Source organism: Maylandia zebra, linkage group LG4, assembly GCF_041146795.1.
Source record: "Maylandia zebra isolate NMK-2024a linkage group LG4, Mzebra_GT3a, whole genome shotgun sequence".
Classification (NCBI taxonomy): domain Eukaryota; kingdom Metazoa; phylum Chordata; class Actinopteri; order Cichliformes; family Cichlidae; genus Maylandia; species Maylandia zebra.
In genome coordinates, this window is record NC_135170.1 from 20058821 (window position 1) to 20081650 (window position 22830).

The 22830-nt window shown below is 41.4% G+C and overlaps 1 protein-coding gene across 1 annotated transcript; it reads right to left on the reverse strand.

Annotated features, from left to right (window-relative positions):
• Positions 1-4055: 4055 nt before the first annotated feature.
• Positions 4056-22218, reverse strand: LOC101482156 (voltage-dependent calcium channel gamma-4 subunit-like). Its single transcript, XM_004558391.4, has 4 exons — positions 21580-22218; positions 9914-9997; positions 8885-9025; positions 4056-6940 (listed from the first exon to the last, which is right to left on the reverse strand). Exons 1-4 carry the CDS (start codon positions 21800-21802, stop codon positions 6414-6416), a joined length of 975 nt encoding a protein of 324 aa, XP_004558448.1. The 5' UTR covers positions 21803-22218; the 3' UTR covers positions 4056-6413.
• Between the last annotated feature and the right edge of the window lie 612 nt (positions 22219-22830).

Sequence of the window (22830 nt, forward strand, 5' to 3'; positions counted from 1 at the left end):
GGCTCTCTGTGCCAGGGGACTCCCGAGGCAAAGATGTCCTCTATTAGTTGTCTTCTGAATAAGCTGATCTACTTATTTAGCCAATCAGAAGTCAAGGTTTGACCCAAGGGTCCCACCTGATGCCAGCAGCTGATCCAGATACAGAAAAACACAAAAGAAGCCTCTAAAATTTGGGGTTTATTCGACTGACAGAAGAGTGTTATTTAACACACGTGTGTGTGTGTGTGTGTGTGTGTGTGTGTGTGTGTGTGTGTGTGTGTGTGTGTGTGTGTGTGTGTGTGTGTGTGTGTAAAGACTGAAATCCTACAGGTGTCTTTGGAAAGCTGCACACAGAAGTGTTTTCATCATACCCCAAATCTGATTTTATACAAAATGCTTTTAGAGGTGTAACCAAAAAACAAAATATGACACTGTTTGAAGATGGGGGAAAAATCTGGTAAAGCCTGATGCACTTCAAAGGCACAATCAACCATTTTCCTATGAAAGGCTTGAATAAATGGACATGCTTTTAATAAACCACTGTGACCCACATTAGACAGGACTCTGGCCCATTTTCTGTCCTGCAACACTCACACAGCTCTGCGCTATTAAACCACTGAAAGGCAAAACATTAAACCAAGAGCACACAAAAAAGAAAAAGTCAGGGGAAAGTCGCTTGAGAGGATGAAGGATATAATACTGGCACACCAGTCTGATATCTCATCTTCTTAGAAATGAACTTAATGTGTGAGGATCAGAGTGTTTTGTAGCCATCAGTAACTAACTCAACCTAGAAATTGATCATAAAAGATAAATCATCTCCTATCCCTCTTAAATAAAGAACACCCACTGTGGGGGGCCAGAGGAGATGAAAAACAGTTGTGTTCATTATCGCATCTCACCTGCAGCGAAAACTGCTTTTTCTCCCAAAGGGCCAGTCGCTCGTCAAGTCTGTGAGAGCAGCCACTTGTCTCTAACTGTGTAATAATAGTGTCTTTTGGTGCTTCCTGTCTTGCAGCGTGGCCCTCTGACCTGCTTCATTTGCTCGCGATCCCCCGGTGACTGTGGAGAGACCAAACACCTCACAGCGGCGCAGTCTCTAAGCAACAGCCGTGTCATACTGGAGGGATCACCCCATGCCAGTCGACCGGCGGGGAGAGACACTGAAAAGAGATGACAGCATCTGGCAAGAAGGCAGCTCTGACTCACTTGTGAGTGCCACTCGATGGATTGTTATCAGCATTACCGGGAGTATCACATGTGAGCCGTCAGTGCTGGAAATGTGCAATGACAGTAACGAAACGTACAAAAGCACCTCTCCTGAAATCAGGACTGCCACGTCTGAGCTCAGCAGTGATTAACTTCAATTATGGCAGCCAGCTTCCTTGTTAGAGTTTTTATTCCGGGATGAAAAACAACCTTAATTGGTGGCTAATTTTACCCATACCAGACTAGATTGCACAGCCTTCAGAGGGACCCAACTGTATTCATTTCCTAATGACAGGCAACATTACTCAAGCTAAATTAGATTACCCATGCCCCAAGGCCATTTCTATGAAGGTCATGTTAATATTCTTCTATAAAACGATGGGATTGGATACAACGCACGTTCGCCTCGGTGGCACCACCCTCACATTTTTGTCTTGTTCCAGCAAAAGCTTTGACCATCGATTTATGGGGCAAGGTTTAGCTAAGGGGATTTGGGATGGTGAATTGTGAGTTAATTGTGAGCATGGGTTGAAGAAAAATGAAATTAGACTGAAATTACAAAGGGTTGGTTTAGCTGCTGTACAGCAACATCAGATATTAACATCTGAAGATAACTCCCCTAATTAGATTAAAATGAACCAACACCAGTGTGATTACACCTATAAATGAGTAATGCAGTTTTCATTTTGGATGCGAAGCTAAATGTGGAGTATCTCACTGTGTATCCACCAGCACACATGATGCAGATATTCCATATATGGTGTATTGTGCAGTAATAGCAGCTACAACACATTTGACAAAATACATAGCCTTTTGGAAATGAGGAAGAAAATATGGGCAGCTTTATTTAGCATCACCAATTCATCTCCTTTGCTCACAGACTGAATCAGCCGGGTGACTCTTGATATATATATTCTTAAAAATTGCTTCATATGTCCAGGTGGTATCGCTGTGAGTGAGAGTGCAGCAGCTTTTCAACATTTTGATCTATAGAGCTCTGCCATCAGTGTGATTCCTGCTGATTTATTTCTTTGTCAAACAATGTGGATCCTCCAAGGCTGAAGTGGCTCATAGTTTATTCAAGATGACAGTGATTCAGTCTCATGCAGCTGAATAGAAGAGGCATTTAGGACTCTGAGAAGGTCAGACAAACATCTGAATGAACCATTGAACTTTCATTGAAAAACAAGCTGCATGAAGAGGATTGCATGTGGCTGTAAATAGCTGATAAATTTGCTTTACTCGCCAGCATAGCAATGATGCAGTTGTCTCTTAAAAATCTGGTAATGTTTTGATTTTGTTTGCTGCTGTTTCACCCCCCCCCCCCCCCCCCCCTTTTTTTTTTTTTTTTTGCTAAACTGTGAATGTTTATTATCACAAAATCAACAGGTTCAACGTCAGAATGACTAATCAACGAGAAGGAAGAGAAGGCAGTGTAACTGCAGCAAGCAGTGCAATCACAGCTGTCTGCTAACATGTCGCAAGTCTCTGATGCAAATTCTAAAAATCAGATCATCAGCGGCCACATGACAAATAAGCAAGGATCGTGCTTGTTAAGTAAACTCATGGAGACTAAATCTCTGTGTAAACTTCTTAAATGGGAACACAGACAGGTGGCACTCAAAGAAACCTCAACAGAAATCTCTGACAGAAGATTGTCCCTATAAGACTACTTTAAAAAGGTATGAAATTAACTTGCAAATAGTAGATGACCAACTCTACCTCCTGAACTATAGTACCTAAAATGCACTTGATTAACTGATCCTCAGCTTTTATAGTGAGAACCACTATAAAAGCTGAAGTTTTGACAGTTTGCTGCTCTGAAGCATTCAGGTGTGCATTAACACAATGCTACAATCTTCCCAGGAGTGGATGTCTCAGCAAATTTGCCCCAAGGTCAGACCATGCAATGTTCAGAGAAACTGCAACAAACCCAAGAGCTTTATCTCAGACTCTTCAGTTAACACCTTGAATGTTAAAGTTCATGACAATCAAGTCAGTAAAAAAAGTCAGTTTGGGAGGGTTGCAGGAGAATGCCTCTTCTTCTTTAACTTTGCAAACCACAAAACCATGAGGCCAAAAGTGGAGAAGCACAGTGCTATGTTTCGTGGAAATCAAACACAGCATATCAGCACAAACACATCATAACTGTCAGGCACGCTGGTGGAGGGATGATGATTTGGGCTTGTTTTACAGCCACAGGACCGGGGCACCTTGAGTTGACTATGATCTCCTCTGTATACCAAACTATGCTAGAGTCAGCTGTGAGGACAGCTGTCCAACAGCTAAATCTTGGCTGAAACTTGGCCAGGTAACAGGACAATGACGACAAGCACCGCAGAAAAGAAAAAAAAATTGCAAGGCCCAGTCAAAGTCAGGACCTCAACTTGAGTGAAATGATGGCGGGACAGAGAGAGCTGTGCATATGCAAATGCCCCAAACCTCAATGAACTGATGCAACACAAGATAAGTGGGTCAAAACTCCTCCACAGTGATGTGAGGGGCTGATAAAAATCATGATTATGCCAGGTTACTAGGCAGCAGTTCATAATAATAACACACTGTTGAGGAATGGTTAAGCATTACTTAATACTTAATTCATTATTTTAAAGTATAAACTAATACTTTACTAATGATTAATAGTGTGTAGTTATTATAAAGTGTAACCAGTTATAGCTTCTACAAGCTATAAACTCATTGGATGTGCTTAATTTTTCATGGGACTACATAAAGACCTGTAAACTTTTTTTTTTAACTTCGCCGCCAACCTGTTAAAGATGATATGATACCAACAGTACCACTAGCATGTTAGTAATGCCACTATGAACACGATAGTGTGCACTTAAAAATCACAGCTGAACACACAGTTTAACCCTGATTTTGTTTATTTATCTGTACACGTGATGTTTGGGGTAGTACCTAAAAAGTGGCAGAGACAAAAACAGTGTACATTCAGATTAAATAAAAATGCTTTTTGATTGGAACATTAAAAGCAGGTTTTACAATAGATTATACGTCGAACAAAGGCACTGAAAATATCCTTACAATAGTGATGATATTGTGGCCGGTTTGGTTGTTTTAACATGGAAATGTACTTTTTCTTCTCTGCCTATTTAAACAAAACAGCTCATCCGACTCTCTTCCCTCCAGAAAATCCATCCTCAAATGTTTACAGTTAATTTTCTTGATGAAGAAAAAGAATGTGCTTATATCCATAGTAAGCCATAAATCAACATAAGCACATACAGTAAGGTACAGCTGCTTCATACACATGGAATAGAAAATATAGTTTCTCTTCCTAAACAGACTTACTGCACTTCACCATACAAAACAGAATACGTAATAGATTCACAGCAAAAACAGCGTGTGTTTATCTGAATATAAAAAGGTCAATTGAAACACATAACCACTGCCAGATTTATCAAGGCATTATTGTTGTTCTGTAAAATAATGCTTTGAATCTCTGTTCATGTCTCTGCACATTCAGCTTTTTTTCTCTGTGCTTATATATACACAACTTTGCAGCTTTACATTACAAACATATTTTTCCCCACACTGTAATATAAAAGTGAAAGATTTACACTCAGAACAAATCATACTGATGGCTTCATATAACATGTGCTCAGCTGGATATGTGAAGTGATATCTCTAAAGGAATATCAGGCGCACTAAATACAATCAAATACTATTCTGTGGTTGAGTGAGCCGACTCCCAAAGAAACCTGGCTCTGAGATCAAGTTCAAGCAAACGCTCACAGCTTTAAATTAATGCCGTAACAGCATTTTGTCTTTTTTTTTTAAATCAGGTTTATCTTTATCAACAGTCCATTTCTTCAAGGACCTCAAAAGCGTTCAACCTGCCAACACTGCACTGTATTTCCTGAGAAACTAAAAGAAAGAGCAGTGAAGGACTTGCAAGATGAAACACACATATCTTGTTATTATAGCCAAATCTTCCAGGGACCCACTCAGCTCCCTCTGCTTCTGTCTGGGGCCTCTGTTTGACATAGAAGCCGGGCTGGGTGGGTAGGTGGGGGGCTAGCAGATGGACTGCCAGGCTTTGTGACAGACAGACAGACACACATTTGCCGCCTGGCTCCGATCCTCCTGGATGTCGAGACTCCATTCAGAGCTAAAGGAAGTCCTGACCTGTGCTGTTTTCACAGTTCTGGGCAGCCCTTTTTTGTCAGCTTCTCTTCTTTTGTGACAGGCACATACACAATGTAGCCTCCATCAGGGGGTGTGATGGAAGGATCGCAGGCAGATATGGAAGTAGGCAAAAAAAAAAGGACCATTGAAAAGAGGTGCTCCAGTGACAAAGAAAAGGACATTTTGCTCCACAGACAAATGTCAGAGAAGAATAAGGAAAGAAAAAAGGAGGAGACGGCAAGGGAGGCAAAACCCTTGCTACCTTTCTAACTTGCACAATCTACTACTCAAATATTAAACACTGTATACATTACAACTGAGCTGTTTCATAAAGACACAGTACATAAACTTTCTCATTCAAACCCACAATTAAAGTATAGAGCAGAACTAAGTATGAGGGCACAATGCAAAGTTTGAAAAAGAGCCACGCTTATATGCAGTGGCAGAAATCTTTAGGGAAAGAACTCTTTTTACTTATACCTTTTTTTCAGTTTTCACTCATTGTTTGATTAGGTTTATGCAACAAAACTACAGGATCAGACATAAAAGAAAAGATCTTTGTTTCCAAAATGTTAACCATGGCTCACAGATCCTGCCTGTCAGAAAGCAATGAAGAGAAACTTCACCCACGCGCACACACAAAGGGAACACCTTTATGGTGAAGAGCACATATCAGTTAGCACCTTGGTATTTAATTTGTGGGCAGAATACTGCTGAATGGCACATCTCTTCCCTCTCAGGTTTACCCACGAAGCACAATCACCATTACTCAAATATCATTTGCGATTGACACACTGCTCATATAAGAATTTTGGCACAGTTGAAAGATAATGCTAATGTTGGACTGGCTACAGCACATACAATATTAACTGTATTCTGCTTTAATATTCTCTAAAAGCAGATGATAAAGCATCCTCCAGTCTTTCTTGGGTCCTTTTCAAAGTGGACACTCTCTCTGTGAAATGCCAGGTTGTCACAAGTGCTCAGTCTCTTGCAGGTTAGCCCAACGCTTTGTCATTCATTCATTTCTTTTTCTGTCCTTCATCTGGTAAACTTTGAGCTACACAAAATACTGCTCACACTGGTGTGGTCCTGCGATTCACCCCATCCTTTATATCATTGGGGAAACAGTTATGGACCTGGAGGAACTCAGCAGCAGCCTCATGTTCAGGGCTGTACGTGTTCTCTGTCACGCTGTCTCTTGCCAGGGCGTACATGGACAACTCATCCAGGGCCCCACTGGAAGATGCCGCCCCCTTCAGACCAACAATGGGCGAGTTCTCCCGGGAAGCCTCCGTAGAATGAGAGCTGGCGTGCGACGTCCTCCGGCGGTAGCGAAAGCTCGGAATCCTTGAGTATGGAGAAGAGGAGGAGAGTGAACGGATAAACTCACGCCGCGCCTTCCAGCGAACTTCCTTGTTTTTCTCGATGTAGATGTTGATGGCGAGGACGGCCACAGTTTCGGCTACAATGAAGGAGAGGGCGCCAAAGTAGAAGGACCAGCCGTAGGAGTAAGTGTACTTCTTGTCATCATCACGTTTGTCACTGGGATCTCCTGCATTGCTTGAGATGTAGACGATGATGCCAATGATGTTGCTCAGACCTGATAAACAAGAAACAGATGAAAGGTGAGGCTCAGTAACACGAGAAACTTCAACAACCAGCGTTTACAGGCTCTCGTCACAACAGAGGTTCTAAATGTGTACACTCTGATTCTTACAGTACAGAGAATCTTGAGCCACCACCTTATTTATTTATATGTTGCTTCCAAACTTGCTTGTAATATCTTAAAGTGGTCTTTAACAACAGTTCTCCAGGCTTTCTGAAGGTCTTTAAAAAAATTTTTGTTTTTTTTTGTATGGGAGCGTTTGCTGTTTTTTCAGTCCAGTCTTTGTATCTGACTATTTTCACTGGATTACTTTTCTTTGTTAAGCCACTTAACACTAACCTATGACTCACTGAAGCATAAAAAAGGCACCTAGCTCAGGGGATTAACAATTATTGTATCTACACATAACAGGCAACAGCAAAGAAACAATTTTGAATTGAATCATTAGCCTCTTTGTTACTGTCACAAACAAAACCTATAATTACTTCCCTCTTTAGCAGAATCTACAAAAATAGCAGAGTTCAACAAAAGTAAATCGTAGTATTGTACCAACTAGATTATTCCTAGATAAGTGCACAGTGTGTCCTTGAAAGGGCAACTGCACAAGCAGAGGACCAAAGAAGAAGTGGAAGTCCTAAGAAGCTATCTAAATTTGCATATGTACAGACAAATACATTTAAAAAACAAGAAAATTATGTTTTATTACATTTACACTGATTTTACGTTAATTTACATTTAATTTACATTTGAAATGTAAAATCACAGTCTATTTATGTAAATTTAATGATATTCTAGAAAAACAGTACAAAACTGTAAAATACACAGTAAAATACTTTTATATTACTTTTTTTTTTTTTTTTACAGTGCAGATAAACAGTATCTGAAAGTCATGTCCTTAAGTAATGGGGGGAAAAAATCCAGCTAAGACTTGACACAGGACCTGAGAGATGGATTTGACTCTTCAGTTGATCCATCTCAGAAATGGTCTCAGTGGAAGGATGGCTGGGGAAACAGGCCTGCAAAGGCTGAGGTATGCCAAATTACACAAGAACTGGAGGTCTTATTGAGTGATAAATTTGAAATTTTTAGTTCAAATCCTCATCAATATGTGCGGAGGAGGTCAGGAGAGAGATCCAATATCAAGTGCCTACAGATATTTAAAAAAACCCCCACTCTGTCAGGGTATTTTGGGTAATTTATGGAATTTGGAAAATAGAAAACTGCCTCAGATTCATGTTCAAGTTCCTGTATTGATACCCTTAGGTAGATTTGTTCCCTTTTTTTGATTTTGATCCAACATATAATAATAACATATGGAAAACGTTGGCAACCTCTTCATTTTTCAGCATGACATTGATCCCTGGAAATCTATCAGTGATGGATTGGCCTTCCCAGAGCCTGGAGCACAACATTATTGAAGCAGTGTTGGATCATGTTGAAGGAGATCAGAACAAAAAGCAGTCAACATCCAAAGAAGAGCTTTGAATGTCCTTCAAGACGCCTGGAGAACTATTCCTGAAGACTACTTAAAGAAATGCCAAGTAAGCTTTCCTAAGAGACTGCTGTGGCTCAGGCTGTGTTAAAAATGAAGGTGGTCATACCAAATATTGACTTTCAAGTTCATTTTAATTGTACAAACCCTATTTTTGCCTTATTTGCAGTATTTCCATCTATGTCTACATATGCCTCACTAATTCTCTGAACCTGGTTCCCATTTTTCTAATATAAATAAACCAGGGGCTGCGCAAGACTTTTGCTTGGTATTGTACGATATGTGAAGAATGGATATGGTGCCTTTTTTTTAGTGGCAAATAAAGCTCATCATCATGATTGCACCTCTGACAAAGTACAAGTTACTTCCCTCCATTTGTAAAACCAGCATGCAAGACTGGACTTGACTGTAAACATGGATGACAGTGCATGTTTCCTCCAGCTCACCTGCAGCTACGAAGAGAATGCCAGCGCTTAGGAGCACATTGTTTGTCTTGTTGTAGACTCGGCCCACCCCAACACACAGCCCGCCGAGCATCAACAGGATGGTACTGAGGATGGGGAACACACTGGAGGCGCGAACTACACCTGCAGTGGATGGAGTAGTCACTGTAAACGGCTTTAAAAATGCAGTTTATTTCAAGACTGTATGAATTAATGTAACAACCAAGTTTCATAAATTATCAAATATATTATAAAATATATATTTTTTATTAACCTTTCGAATCCAGTACCACTTGTTTTCAACCTCTTCTTTGATCTGTTTTTTAAGCTCCATTATTAGTCATGCTTTGGGGCTTTGTTGTGACAAAGCTTTGCTAATCAGCTGTGGGTTGCAACACGCACTCTCGCTGACTATCACCAACCCTAAAATGAATCACTGTGCCATTTTACAGGTTTCCAAAGATGAATGAGCTTATTCAACTGTAAAGTCCTTTATTAAGCCCTCCTTTTATTTAGACTGGCTAATGGACTGAGTTTGGACTTGACAAGTCTCCTTTGTTCTTGCATATTAGGCAGATTCTGAATCAGCTTTAAGTGATGGGTCTCCAGTGACAGAATATTCATTGTGTATCAGACTAATCACAAGTCATGTTTAAGCCAGTTTTTCAAAGAAAAACAAGGAAAACTCTGGTTTAGACTCATTGTAACAGTGATTTTGCAACTGAAATGTAAAATCTAAGACATCAGTTAATGAGTAGAATAAAGATGAAGACTATCCAATAGATACAGCCAAAAAATTGCTTGTAAACATATAATAGTGTTTAATAATGCTTTAATGACTTTAAGCTTTGAAATGTGTGAAACCTCACTGTCTCGTATATCTTTCTGACTCTACATAGATAAGTGAGTTATCTGTCTGCTTTCACAATCAAATGACAAGATGCTGAATGTCAGAGGACTTCCTGTTTTTCCTTTTAGGAGTAACACAGTTTTACCGGTACCAGACGAAATGTACAAGTCGGGAACACTTACGTAGCAGATACTCCGAACTGTCTGTGTCATAGTCGTTGTCATCAGGGAAATGGTTGATTCTGTAACAGCTGCCTTGATTAATGCCTGCAGGGCGAAAAGCACAAGAATGAGCCTCACTAGCCCGCTGTACACATCAAGGCTGCATTTGATTTAAACATTTAGGGTGATTTCTTTCCTATTCTTGGAAAGATATCCCAAAGTTAATCCCCTCCACCTTCCCCCCGTAACAACGTACAACTCATAGGAGCATGGTGCTGCCTAACATGTTTAAACAGTGACCTTTTTCAAAGCATCCCTTTCCAATTAAAATCTACAAACACAGGTGCTGCTGTTCACATTAATTAAGGACAGGATCAAATGACATTAATGTAATTAGTAACACCTGTGTTTACCTAGTACTTCATGCCAAAATGGTTGCTGGGAAAACAGTGTGTTGAAGAACGGGCGATAATCTACTCGCAACCCTAAGGAAGACATTTTGACAGAAAGCGAAACTTAAAGATGGTCCTGGACAAGAGTCGAGCTTCCCCAGTGGGAAGTTAGGCGTGTTTATTCCACCACCACTTCCCCTGCCACTTAATGCAGATTTTTGTTGCTATATATGCCAGATCAGTAGTGTTTATGTGAGTCATTTCAGACAGAAAGAACAAACAACCTATATAATCATTTCGTGGGTGGAATCGTTGCGTGATAGCGGCTGATGCTTCCTCCCTGTGGGCAACTTTTTTTTTTCCACCAGCAGTGGCAATGTGTCTTTGTCACTGTGGCATAGACACAGGTCAGTGTGGTTTGACCTTGTTGTGGGTCTGTGAGCTGTGTGTTAGTGTGTGTGTGCTGCTTATGCAAAATGTGGTCCTGGAAACACTGGTAAAAATGCTTCTAGTCTTACTGACAACTCAAAGTTTTTACACTACAAATGACATTCGCACATTACCTGCAGCACTTGATCTATCCCACACACTCTCTCACTGCCTGACCCTTTGATGAATATGTTTATGGTTATTTGTGTTCAGCTGTCTGGATATCCATAGACGGATGTTGTCAATGAAAAGATGGACATCACTGACTAAAATCTGCCCACTTAGCTCACTCCCAGTTGAAGCTTCTTAGCACATTCTTTTTAAATTTTGGGGTCTTCTCTTTATTGGCTCCTTTGAATTCAATAATAGAATTTAAAATCTTTTTTCTCACACACGGTCTTAAATAATCACACCCCAGGTTATCGTGAAGACCTCATGATTTAGTATTACCCCGATAGAGCATGTTGCTCTCAGACTGCTGGTTTACTCGTGGTTCCAAAGGTGCCTTCAGCTTTCAGGCATCTCTCTGGTATAGCCAGCTACCAGTTTGGATTTGGGAGGCAGACCCTCTCTACTTTTAAGATTAGGCTTAAAACTTTCTTTTCTGATAAAGTTTGTAGTTAGGACTGGTGGACTTCTTTACTCACCTCTTTTCTACTCTTTATGGGTTTATATTCCCCTTTGCAATTACTTAGTTATTATTAACTTCTGACTCTCTACCACAGTGTGTCCTTTGTCCTCTTTCCCTACTCTACCCCCAGTAGGTCACAGCAGATAGCTGACCCTCCATGAGCCTGTATTATTGTGGGGCCATTAAGATATAAAAAGCCTTGAGGCTACTGTTGTTGTGATTTGGTGCAATATAAATAAAAGTGAAATGAACTGAATAAAATTAATTTGTATCTCCCTAGCTTATTAAAAATCTTCATCTGATATATAAATACAGAGTGTCTTTGCTAAGTCTGCAGAGATAAGATGCTTTAGTGGATCTAGATAAAAGAAGATGGAGTGAGAAGACACTTCTCAGATGACCTCAGACTATTTTTCATGTTTAATAGTGCTTCTTCTTCAAGGTAAAAGTGAAACACAGCATGGCTTCCACTGGGATTCATTTGGTCAACTATCAGGCAAATGTTTGTGTGTTCATGATGTTAAAAAGCCTTCCCCTCTTTCATAATAAGCTCTTTTTTCCTTTACCTTTTCTCTTCTTTCAGCGTTAGGCTGGAAACATTTACTTGAATCTGTACATGCAGCATGCAAAGGCTACACGTTTTCCCAGATTCCATTGTTAAGACTTTGACCTTTGACCAAAACTATTGTTAAGAGCTCGCTGAGTAGACCGTGAATTCTGCAAAGTTGAAATCACAGTTCAGTGCACACGCATTTGAAGAAGAAAAAGCGGCAGGACTATATAGCTGTGTGATTAAGATTGCAATGCCCGTAGGGATTTGATGGCTTGTGGTGCGTGTCCAAATCCAGGTGAATGGTTGAATGCCAGAACAAGAAGTCTATTTAAACAACACAACAATAGACTGTGCGGGAAGCTTTTAACACCAAGGTGAGCGAATGAAAGAAAGAGGAAAGAGGGAGGGAGAGGTTAAAGCTCAGAGAGGCCCTGAGCTGTAATTGAGCGCGAGTATAAACAACACCTTGTGAAGAGGAAAAGGGGTTAGGGGTGGGGTTAATGGATGTGCTCTGTGCAGTAGTGGTAATGCAGTGAGCTCTTTGACTATTCATTAACCATATGAACACACTTATTCTAGGAGGAACATCTAAAGTATTAGAGATGGGCTGCACTGGGCTCTAATTTGCATATATTTACATAAACATATCTACGGCCTATGTGTTGCATGTTCATGTGTGCTTGTTTGAGGTTGTGTGCAGAGGTATTGGCCATAATCCCTGCCACGTAGCATGTTGCTAAACGATAGGGAAAATGTAAAAATCGGACACCTCTTATTGTCTATGTGACTCATGTTAAAGTATTGTGTTTTGTTAATAATATGCTAATAGTCCTCATACTCTATTAAACCTATGTTCTAACACATGAGGACATCATTAAATATTTTCCTTTCTCTTTTGGGTTTGTGCTTTTAGAGGCTAAAGAGGCTCTTTAAACTTATTAAAGTCATTTATCTCTCATATTGAAGGACCTGCCCCCTACTTTGGCTTGTGAGGACGATGAAAGCCTGACATAGCTTTGCTAGTTGCCTCACCATCATTGGACAATTGGTGTTTAGGGAAAAAGGGGTCTGTGAATGGTTCATTAGCTGAGGCTCAGTTAAGCTTTGCCTGCCTCTGTAAGCATAAAGACTTCTACCCATGTCGAAAATATATTCCCCCTTCATCTCCGCCCGGTCTAACAGACAAAAGAGATGGGGCCTGACCCGCTGCATGAACACCAACCTTCCCATTAACAGCACACAGACAGAGACCTGTCAACTCCATTTCCCAGGTGCCTGAGGGTGAGCCACCGAACCACCTTTCTCTGTCGCTCAGCTTTTAAGGGCACGCTCCCTTCCATTAACTAGGTCTGCTGCTTTATAAGGGACATCAAATTAATTAGTGTCAAATCAGTCTGTGGAAATGGAGCACAAGTTTCTGTGTATAGTCACTGATGGGAAAAAAAGGGTTTTGGACTATTTTAAGCAGCAACGTGAGACTTTGTGCCTTGTGAAAAAAAGAAACACACGCACACACATCTGGCTCATGTGGTTAAACAGCAAAAAAACAGGCACCTGAGCTGTGCTGTTAATTGCTGTGTAAATACCGGATCGTGCTGGAGCGGCAAGGCTTGTTGCAGATTTTACACGCGCATTTCTGTTTGCATGATTGGCTGTGTCTTTTTCTGCTTCTGCATCCAAGTGATTTTACACTTTTTATACGCTGCTTGCAAAAACAAACCTTTCACTGTGAACCTAAAATGTTACTAATAGCCAGTCCAGTCTCAGCTACTCAGCCAGTCTGACGCCTCTGTTTTCCTCTGTGTGTGTGTGCGTTTAGATGTTTAGACATCTTTGTGAGGACAGAAAATTGGCGAGCTGCTATATTCGTGGGGACCAACAGTCACTTGGGGACAAAATGCCCATCAACACGAGTTTGAAGGCATTTTTGAAGCTCAAAATGTGTTTTTAGTGTCATTGTTACAATAAGGTTATGGTTAGGTTTAGTTTGAGGGTAAGGATCAGGCATTTATTTTTGATGGTTAGGGTTAGCGCCTAGGGAAAGCATCATGTCAATTAGATGTCCTCATTAAGATACCAAAACAAGTGTGTGTGTGTGTGTGTGTGTGTGTGTTGGAGAGAGAGTGAGAAAGAGAGAGAGAGAGAGATATGTAGATTGGAAGAGATAGAGATAGAGATAGAAATCTTTTTATAAGTGGATGCCTCAAGGTTAATGATTTATGAGTGACAGTTATCAACACAATATCAGGGTTTAGTGTGTGTGTGTGTGTGTGTGTGTGTGTGTGTGTGTGTGTGTGTGTGTGTGTGTGTGTGTGTGTGTGTGTGCAGGCTGTGAGATGGACCCTTCATGAAATGAAATAAAGTCTGAATACTGAGCAGGTGGGAGGAGGAGGGGTGAAGTGGAGATTGAACAATGGAAGAAGGTACAAGGAAATGAAACAACAAAGGCGAGCAGAGGAACGATGAGGATGGCGTAAAGATAGGAACCAACCTTAAAAAGGAGAAAGAAATTAGAACGGGGAGAGAGCGTTTAAGGGCAGAGATCTGAGATCAGCTGCAGGAGTGCTGGTGATTAAAAAAACAAAAAAAACAAACTAAAAAAAAAACGTGCTTATTAGGTTGATGCTTCCAGTATGACTGGGTCGAAACAAACTGGGAATTATTCCTACACAGTCAACATATTAGTGGGGAAATGATGGGTTCCCAGGGCCTTATTCGAGTTGTGAAACCCCATGCTGAGCATCCCGTTTCCCTCTTCTCCATGGCAACCCCTGTAAGTTTTTAATAAGCTCATTTACATAAACAATCTCAGAGGATGCATTTGACATTTTCATTATATCATGATACCCGTTAAATAAGAGACTTCCCCCTTCAAAGATCTGTCAGTGCTTAAGCGGGCATGGCTGTGAACACAAATGGGCACGTGCCTATACAAAAAACAACAAAAAAACAAAACAAAAACACGTGTTCATACACACTTACACACATTCATTGGAAGCAGCTGCCACAGCTGTGGTGCCACTGGCAACAGCATGATGCACGTTGTCGTTGTTTTGAATTAGAGCAGCTCAGCCTATAGCAAATGACAGGGCGGCCTCGGTGGAATACACCAAATAACGTTGTCTCATCAAGTCACTGCTCGCTCACCCCGGTGTCTGCAGGAGAACTGCAGGTGATGGCAGTAAGCTTCATGCGACACGTTCCCTCACTTCCTCGTTTTCACACCTGGCTGGCTCTGGATAGATTGATGTGTGAACCAATCAAAAGGGACATCAATGCTGCATTTCACTGGAGCTGCGTAGCCTCCTCTAAGCGATGCACCTTACACTCTTTACAACAAACGGGCTCAGCAGCAACCTGTTCTGCTTTATTGTCCTTACTTCTTTCAGCTCTGCGACGGAGAGCAGCTGATGAGGGAGAGCGCTCTGAGCTTTACAGAAAAAGGAGGGATGAATCCATTTTATGAAGCCGTTAACAGACAAAACACTGTAAGCGACGATACCACAAACGACTCGCACTGATTCCGCGTACGATTATTGCGCTGCGAGCTGGGGATGGCAGGACAGGGGTGAAAAAAAAAAAAGAAAAAGAAGAAAAAAGCTCTGTGTAATAAAACAAACCCCTCCTTTCTTTTCAGTCCAAGTGAGGATGAGAGAAAAGCAATTTGGCGAAGACATCAGTGATTCAGTGTTGATATGACTGACAGTTGGTTAATTAAATTGTCACCAGGCTGCAATTTCTTCAAACACAGCTCCGCTTGGGTTCCAAGTTGTTGGAAGAAAACTGTGATCTATCACGTAGTCTGCTGTGAAGCCTGTTATGCTCTGCCACTCATTTAAAAATGTACATGTATAATGGATTCTCAACATGGTGCTTGAGAGGTCATTGTAAGAGTGTGGATTCAAATGAGAAAGCTTTAACATATCTGCACAGGTGCTCTTTTGGAATTTTATGTCATACGGTTGATATTTTTCCAAATGAATTCTGTTACTTTCCACTGTTGCTTGTCTGTATAATATCATTACATGGACTAGAACCAGAGACATATTGGCTTCTGTTCATTGGATCCCTTTAGAATCTTGAAGTGTTGGTCTTGAATATTCAGGTCCCGGCTTGTCTGAAAGACCTTATAGTACAATATCACTCCAATATAGCACTTTGTCTTAGGCTTCAGGGCAGGCCTGGCGCATTTTAATTTTGTTCTTGGCTTTTCTTGGCTCTTCCTGGCCGGCTGTTGCACACCTTCAACTCACTGTCATCATCTGGATTGTCTTAATTGTCTTAAGGACCGTGTGCAGCAATGCTTCTCTGCCTGATCGTTCCATCCACTACGGTGATGAATTTGCTGGAGCGCAAGAGCTGCCTGTGGATCCCAATACCTCCCCACGACCCACCTGCTTGCCCATTCTTCACCATTCAGCCCACACCTCTCTCAGAAACCAGCCCACCTAAGGAGCCTCTCTTAGCCACCTGTTCTCCTAAACCAAGTAAACACGTCTAGCCATTTATAAATCTTGACAATCTGCTCTCAGACTGCTGGCTTACTTGTGGTTAAAGCGCCTTGTTGTAAATTGTCACTATATAAATAGAATTGAATTGAACTGAGTTAAACTGAATCATTACCATGGCGTGTATCTGGTTTGCGATTCAGATCGAAATCTTTTCCTTTCATTACCTTTCAGGTGACAAACAACCCACTCTTAAAAAAAACAACTATATTACAGCAGCAGCTTCAGTATATAAACATCACATAGGTGAAAAACATGTGCCTTTCCTTGCTGCGGGGACACACTGGTTTCTCCAAAATGACCAAACGCTTTTCATGAATGTTGAATTTTCCCTCTACAGTTTTACATCTATATACACCGAAGATTTGATGTTACAAAGTCTTTACTTTGTTGCAGACTGACTGTTAAGAAACAGAGTAACTCACTGCTGACTCTACCTGCAGCACAGCGACAGCACCACAACCCATTTGCTCACCAAAATGAGAGAGTTGCTGGCTTTTACGCTTGGAGCACAGCAGTGGTTACTTCATTAATTACTTATGATAAATTATCCCCAGAGATAGACTTGATCAGGATCTGAAAGCAAATAATATTGTGGCTGTAACTTCAGGCAGGTGACTCACACAGAGTCATAGTTTATGAGCTACATTTTAATAAGTGTCTGATCAATTTATCAAAGTTTACTAATGTGTATGCACAAATACATTGTGTGATGTGGCTTCACTCATTAGAGGTGCTGTTGGTACTGTGTGTGTGAATAAGGCTGTGAGGAGCAATAACTTAAAGAGCCCTGTGCAAATGACAGAAAGACGCCACTTTATGAGACTGATTATGTCAGCAACATGATATGTTCCATCACTTGCAGAGCCAGTGTAATCCCAAACCACAGGATAAATCTTTGCACAAGGGTAAGCCAGTAAGTTTTGTCATCTATATTTTAAGGTTTTTTAGGTGTTTGACCACAACAGTAAATCTAGATCTTGTCAGAAGGAGTTAAAAAACACCTCTTCATCCTTTTCAAGAATTACAAGGTTAAAATTGCTTCTTTTGTTACATCTAGATTGGACTGCTGCCAAGCACTGTATGCTGTAGTTGGTCAATCATCTCTTGCACATTAACAATTATTCCAAAATGTCACAGGAACAGAATCCAACAAAAAGCATCACTGTTTTTATTAAAAGCCTTAAACAATCTTGCACCTGTATATGTGGTAGTTAGACTGGGTCCACACACTCCTTCAAGATCATTAAGGTCTGCTTCCCAATCACTCCTGACCATCCTGCCATTGTTTCAAGAGGGTCTTTGCTGCTCCGATTGCCTCTGAAGTGGAAATTCCAATGCAAATTTTATTTATACCAATTTTTTATTATAAGTAAACTTAGTGTGCTTAACACAGATGATTAAAAACACTGGAAAAACGTGCAGGCAGTAAAAACAGCAAAATAAAACTTGACATCAGATAAACATGTAACTGTCTTTGAATCTAAGCTAAAGATATGCCTTTCTTTGAAAAGCCTTCAGAAACCTGAAGGCTTTATTGTTGTGTTATGTTACATGAATGATGTGGATGTAAGTAGAGGAGTAGATGAGTTTTAGAAGCTCTTTTGTTTTTATTGTAAAACGCTTGGATTTTAAATGTGCTACAGAAACAAAATGTGCAGACTAAACGCAAAGGCACACCGTGCAGACAGTCTCGGGTTAGTACACAGGCAGGAGGAAAAGGTGCAGACACTTTTCTGGCTTAATCTGGGCTACTTTGGACACTCAGTTTTGAGGATGGCCTTCCTTGGGTTACAGAAACTGTTTTGTGGGCCAGATGCCCACCTGACATCCGGCCCATATAATGGAGACCTGTGGCTGTGACTCATCCTGAGTCAGCACTGTCAGTCAACACAAGCTGTGAGAGAAGCATAAGAGAACTGCAGATGTGGGCCAAACATAAATTGCCATCCCACATGTGATTGCCAACACAGAAAAATGACACTTCTGACAATCCTCTCCAGTCTTGGAAACAGGTGATGGTACTGTAGCTCTAGAGGCCTGGGTTCAAATCTGCCCTGAGATCATTTTTGCCCTGCTCTTTCTTGCACCTTTCCTGTCTTTTATTTAAGTTCCTATCGCAACAAAGGCTAAAAAGCACCAAAAATTTTTTTAAGTCCGCTAATTTGCAGTGGCGGTTGTGTACAGCACAAAGACGAGGGTGTGGGATTTAAAGGTTTGAAGAGATCAACTTAGATTAATCATCAACTGTTTTTCATCAGCTGTTTTTGCAGAGGTTTCAAAATCACCACTTTATGAGCTTCATCTAGAAGACACCAGCCCCTAGACCCTAAATATGAGATGAGCAAAGGCGCACTATTCCATAAAACTACAATTCATTTCATTATCAGTGGATCTGATGCTAACTATCTTCAATAACAGAAGTAAGTTTAGAAAAGGTATCTGTCAGTAATTTTCTAAAGTCAAAAAACTGCTTTTTTAAACTGATGAACAAGCAAATATTCACATTTCACAGGCTGATGGCAAAGATTTTTCTTGGTCCCAATGACATAAACCGTGGTCAAAGGAGCTTGCAAAGAAAAACGTCTGGACTTCTTTAGTTGCTTTGCAAGCTCCTTTGACTACAATGACCTGGATAACTGAGAACCTTCACAGTGACATAAACCGTGGATCTGTGGAAACTATCGAAGTAACAAAGAGCTAAGTGCAATAACACAGAACAGAATGAGGAGAACTGAGGACTTAAACCTATAAAACAGAGGAAAACATCGCATCAACCTGAGGAACAGAGCATGGCATGACTGGTGTTAGAAGTTGGGCCCTGCTGGCTAATTAGTGCCCCTTCACGACTTCTCAGTTGTTACATTTTAATTACAGACTCTTAGAAAATGGCAAGAATAGCAAAGTGACCCCCACACAACCTAAACTAGCGCTCCCACTGACCCTCAAGAAAAACAGCTGCCTCCCGACTCACACCAATCCGCCACCAGCTGGGACGTTTACTGCAAATATGTACCTGGTAATTGGATTGTTCATTAGGTTATTTCTCGTTTTAAAAAGCTGGTTGTATTTACTAGAGTCACAAGCAATAGTCTCTGATGCTTGCCGATTCTGTTGCAAATGAGGTGCACTCCGTGGCCTTACAATATTCATGTGGGAAAACAAACATTAAAGGGGAAAAGAAGTCAAAACACCGGCTGTGAAATGCAAAAGACTCCACAGAGGAGGGAAATAATGACCTTCCGATAAAGTAGACTCATTTTATATATTCCTGCCTACTCCTTAATTGTCATTCAGGCCTGCTGAGACAGAGAGAGAGGAGGTAAAAAAAAAAGAAAAGAAAAGAAAGAAGAGTGTCCAGAAATGTTAAACACATTCATCACTGGATTCTGGGAAGGAAAAAAAATGGGGCTTAACAGCTGCTGTGTTCCAGAGATTTGATGTGACTGAGAGAAAGACATCCTGTTGCTGTAATCTGTTCAGCAAAATGTGATGATGTTTTCTCCAGAAGCTGTGATACACACAGAGGCGTCCCCGTCAATAACCCAGTCTGTTTGTCTTTATGGCCAGAGGGGTGTGTGTACATTTGTGGTTGGAGTAATGGTGAAGGTGGTAGAAGTGGTGGTGGGGGGGGACTTCCTCGCTTGTGTTCTCCTCTACACTTATGAGTCTCCATGACAACAGAGCCTCCAGCTTATAGTTTTAGGCAGAAGCACAGAAGTGAAACTATCTACTCGTAACAAACGAGGATGTTCTCCTCTCCGAGCCGTCCACCTTCACCCACAGCGTGAGCCCAGAACAGTCAAATCAATGACGACAGCTCAATCCTTCCCGATATGTGGCCTCTGATGACATTAGCTCCAGGAAATGTGATTCAAAACAGGCTCATAATCAACAGAACTGCAGAAATGGAAAAGCACTGATTCTGACACCAGCTGATTTTACATAGGCTGCACAGGCATTGTATACAGAACTGTGTTTTCTTTTTTTCTGATACAAGTGTCCTCAAAAAAAAAAAGTCAAGAAAAGAAAAACATACACCAGGAGATGTATCCTGTACTTCTATATAGAATGAAATCCAATATATATAAACAGTTGTTAAAGTGGGATTCGGAAGGTGGGGGAACGCTAAGATCAGGTGTAGCCCCCTTTGTCATTTATTCTTCTGTGTTTTATTTATTTTTCTGCTCGTTTTGCTTCAAACTGTCTTCTATCAATCACTGCGTCATAACAGACGTCTGTGCCATAAGCAAATCGATCAGTTGAAGCCACTCTCTGAGGCAAGAAGTCAAGAGGTGGTCGGAAGGAAGATTGGTCAATGAATGAGTGCCTGTCTGCCTCCGAAATAAGACGTCACTGCCAGCGCACCTCCTTATCGAACATGTAATCAGAAAAAGGGGGAGCAGGGGAGGAGAAAAAAAAAGAAACCCCTCAAAACACATTCGGGAAGGTTGAGCTTGTGAAAAACATATTGTTTACCTGATGCTCTATAACAACAAATAAGTTTTTTTTCTTTTTTTGCTCGGACATGACGTGAACTCAGAGTCATCTATTTTTAAATCACCGGGCATGTTTCCATAGCAATTTCAGGGATGTTGCCAAGCAACAGCAACGGATACAATGAAGACATGAATGAAAGTAGACTGATAGCGCGCACATTTCCTGCCAGCTTAAAAGTGAATGGGCTCAGACGCGCCGTCTTGGCATCATATTCGTTTGCAGACTATTCAGCCGAGTTGACTGTGTGGGCCTGCGCTTGAACAATGAGATGTAACAGTTGGCAGACAGCTCGAGAAGAGCGTGTACAGCGGGGCAACGCCGGTTTCTTTCCCGTTTTTATGCCCCTCAAATCTGTAAATGTGTGCATATTTGTTTTTTCTGTCTCATTCTTTATCACCTGAAAGTTGTTCCGCGTGTGTGATCTCTTTCTCATTGCGTGCCCATCTCCAGAAAGAGACACTTGGCATGCGTAAAGGGAAGGCGTCCTTTGTGCGCTCAGACTGAGACTGATTGTACACACTGGGAAGCAAAAGGTTCATACGAAAAAAAACCCCCCAAAAAATAGTTTCTAGGAGAATAAAATGTGCTATATTTTTAACAAGATTTCACTAGAAACCCGGCGTGTTTTTCTCAAACATGAGCACAGTTAAATCCACAAAGTGAGCAGAGCTTACCCTCAATACAGCAGATTCTCCACAGCCCAGAGTGGGTGAGATCGCCCTTCTTACTTTTGGGTTGTGGTTGTGTCTCGTCTGTGGTGGCATTAGTGCCGTTGCAGATGTATGCCCGAGAATAGAGCCAGTAGTCCGTGCCGATGGCGATGGTCATCAGGCTAAAGGCAGCGAAAGCCCCCACAGTGGCCAACAGCGTTTGAACCCCGCGGTCACACCAAGCCATGGCGCTTCATACTAGTCCACACACTCACCGGTCCAGCATGCACGCATCGGAGCGCGTCAGGGCGCGGATTCTTTGGTCATAGTTGTTTTTCTGCGTCCCATCTGCCCTGTGGTTAAAGTGGAGTGTATAGAAGCCCGGGGTAAAAGAAGAAGAAGCAGGCTACAGCTACTATATGAAATGTTCACCTGATGCTCAGAATCTACTGGTTGCTGCTGTGAACAGAAGAGAACACCGGTTCTGCTCACTCCTTATGCCCCACGCTGATCGGAAGCGCTCCGGAGAGCACATCGCACCAACTCAAAACATTTCAAACCTTCTGATTCTTGTTTTTTCCCCCCTCGGAACACTTTTTCTCTGTTCCTACACAGACCGCATCCTTGTTAAAGCCCATTGCCAGTGAGGGCTATGTCAACTGCTCTTAAGTGAGACCACACCCTCATCAAATCTAACCAATGGAGGAGATGTGCATTTGAATAAGTAAAGGGAGAAATTGTGTGACATTTAAATCTATCTCAAAATTGGAACACTTTCGCATGAAACAAATTGATTTGACTTTTTCTTTTTTTTTTAAACAATCTGCACCTTGTTTGCGACACTTGGACACTCTCCTCTGATTTCAAAAATCTATGAACATTACCAAACCAAACTCAGAGTCAGCTGTCATAGGGGAAGGGTGGATGCGCGAGCCTGTGGGAAAGAAATAATGACAGGCTTTGACACAATGGTCCTTCTCTGTGGTGCGCAACTGCCAAACAACCAATTCCCCGCAGAGCAGACCATTAAAAAGCAATTAGATGCTTGGCGTGTGCGCACACAGCATTCTAAATCACACGGAGTCATATCGGATTTTCCCCAAGACGGTCACAGGAAAGCAGGAAGCTGGAACTGAAAAGAAAGTACGTATTGACTGACCAAATCTATGACACCTCCTTAAATAAACCTTTCCCTCCGCTGCTTCTGACTTTGATCATGCACCTGACAAATTGGTTAATTGGACTTGCCCCCAAAAAGCCACTGAGCCCACAGAG

Bases quoted from the DNA above. Each gene is read 5' to 3' on its own strand.
- LOC101482156 (XM_004558391.4), bottom strand. From the start codon at position 21,802: ATGGCTTGGTGTGACCGCGGGGTTCAAACGCTGTTGGCCACTGTGGGG. The intron at 9,998-21,579 runs GTAAGCTCTGCT...TTCGCCCTGCAG, and splicing joins GAGAATCTGCTGTATTGAGG to GCATTAATCAAGGCAGCTGT. The intron at 9,026-9,913 runs GTAAGTGTTCCC...CATCCACTGCAG, and splicing joins CAGTTCGGAGTATCTGCTAC to GTGTAGTTCGCGCCTCCAGT.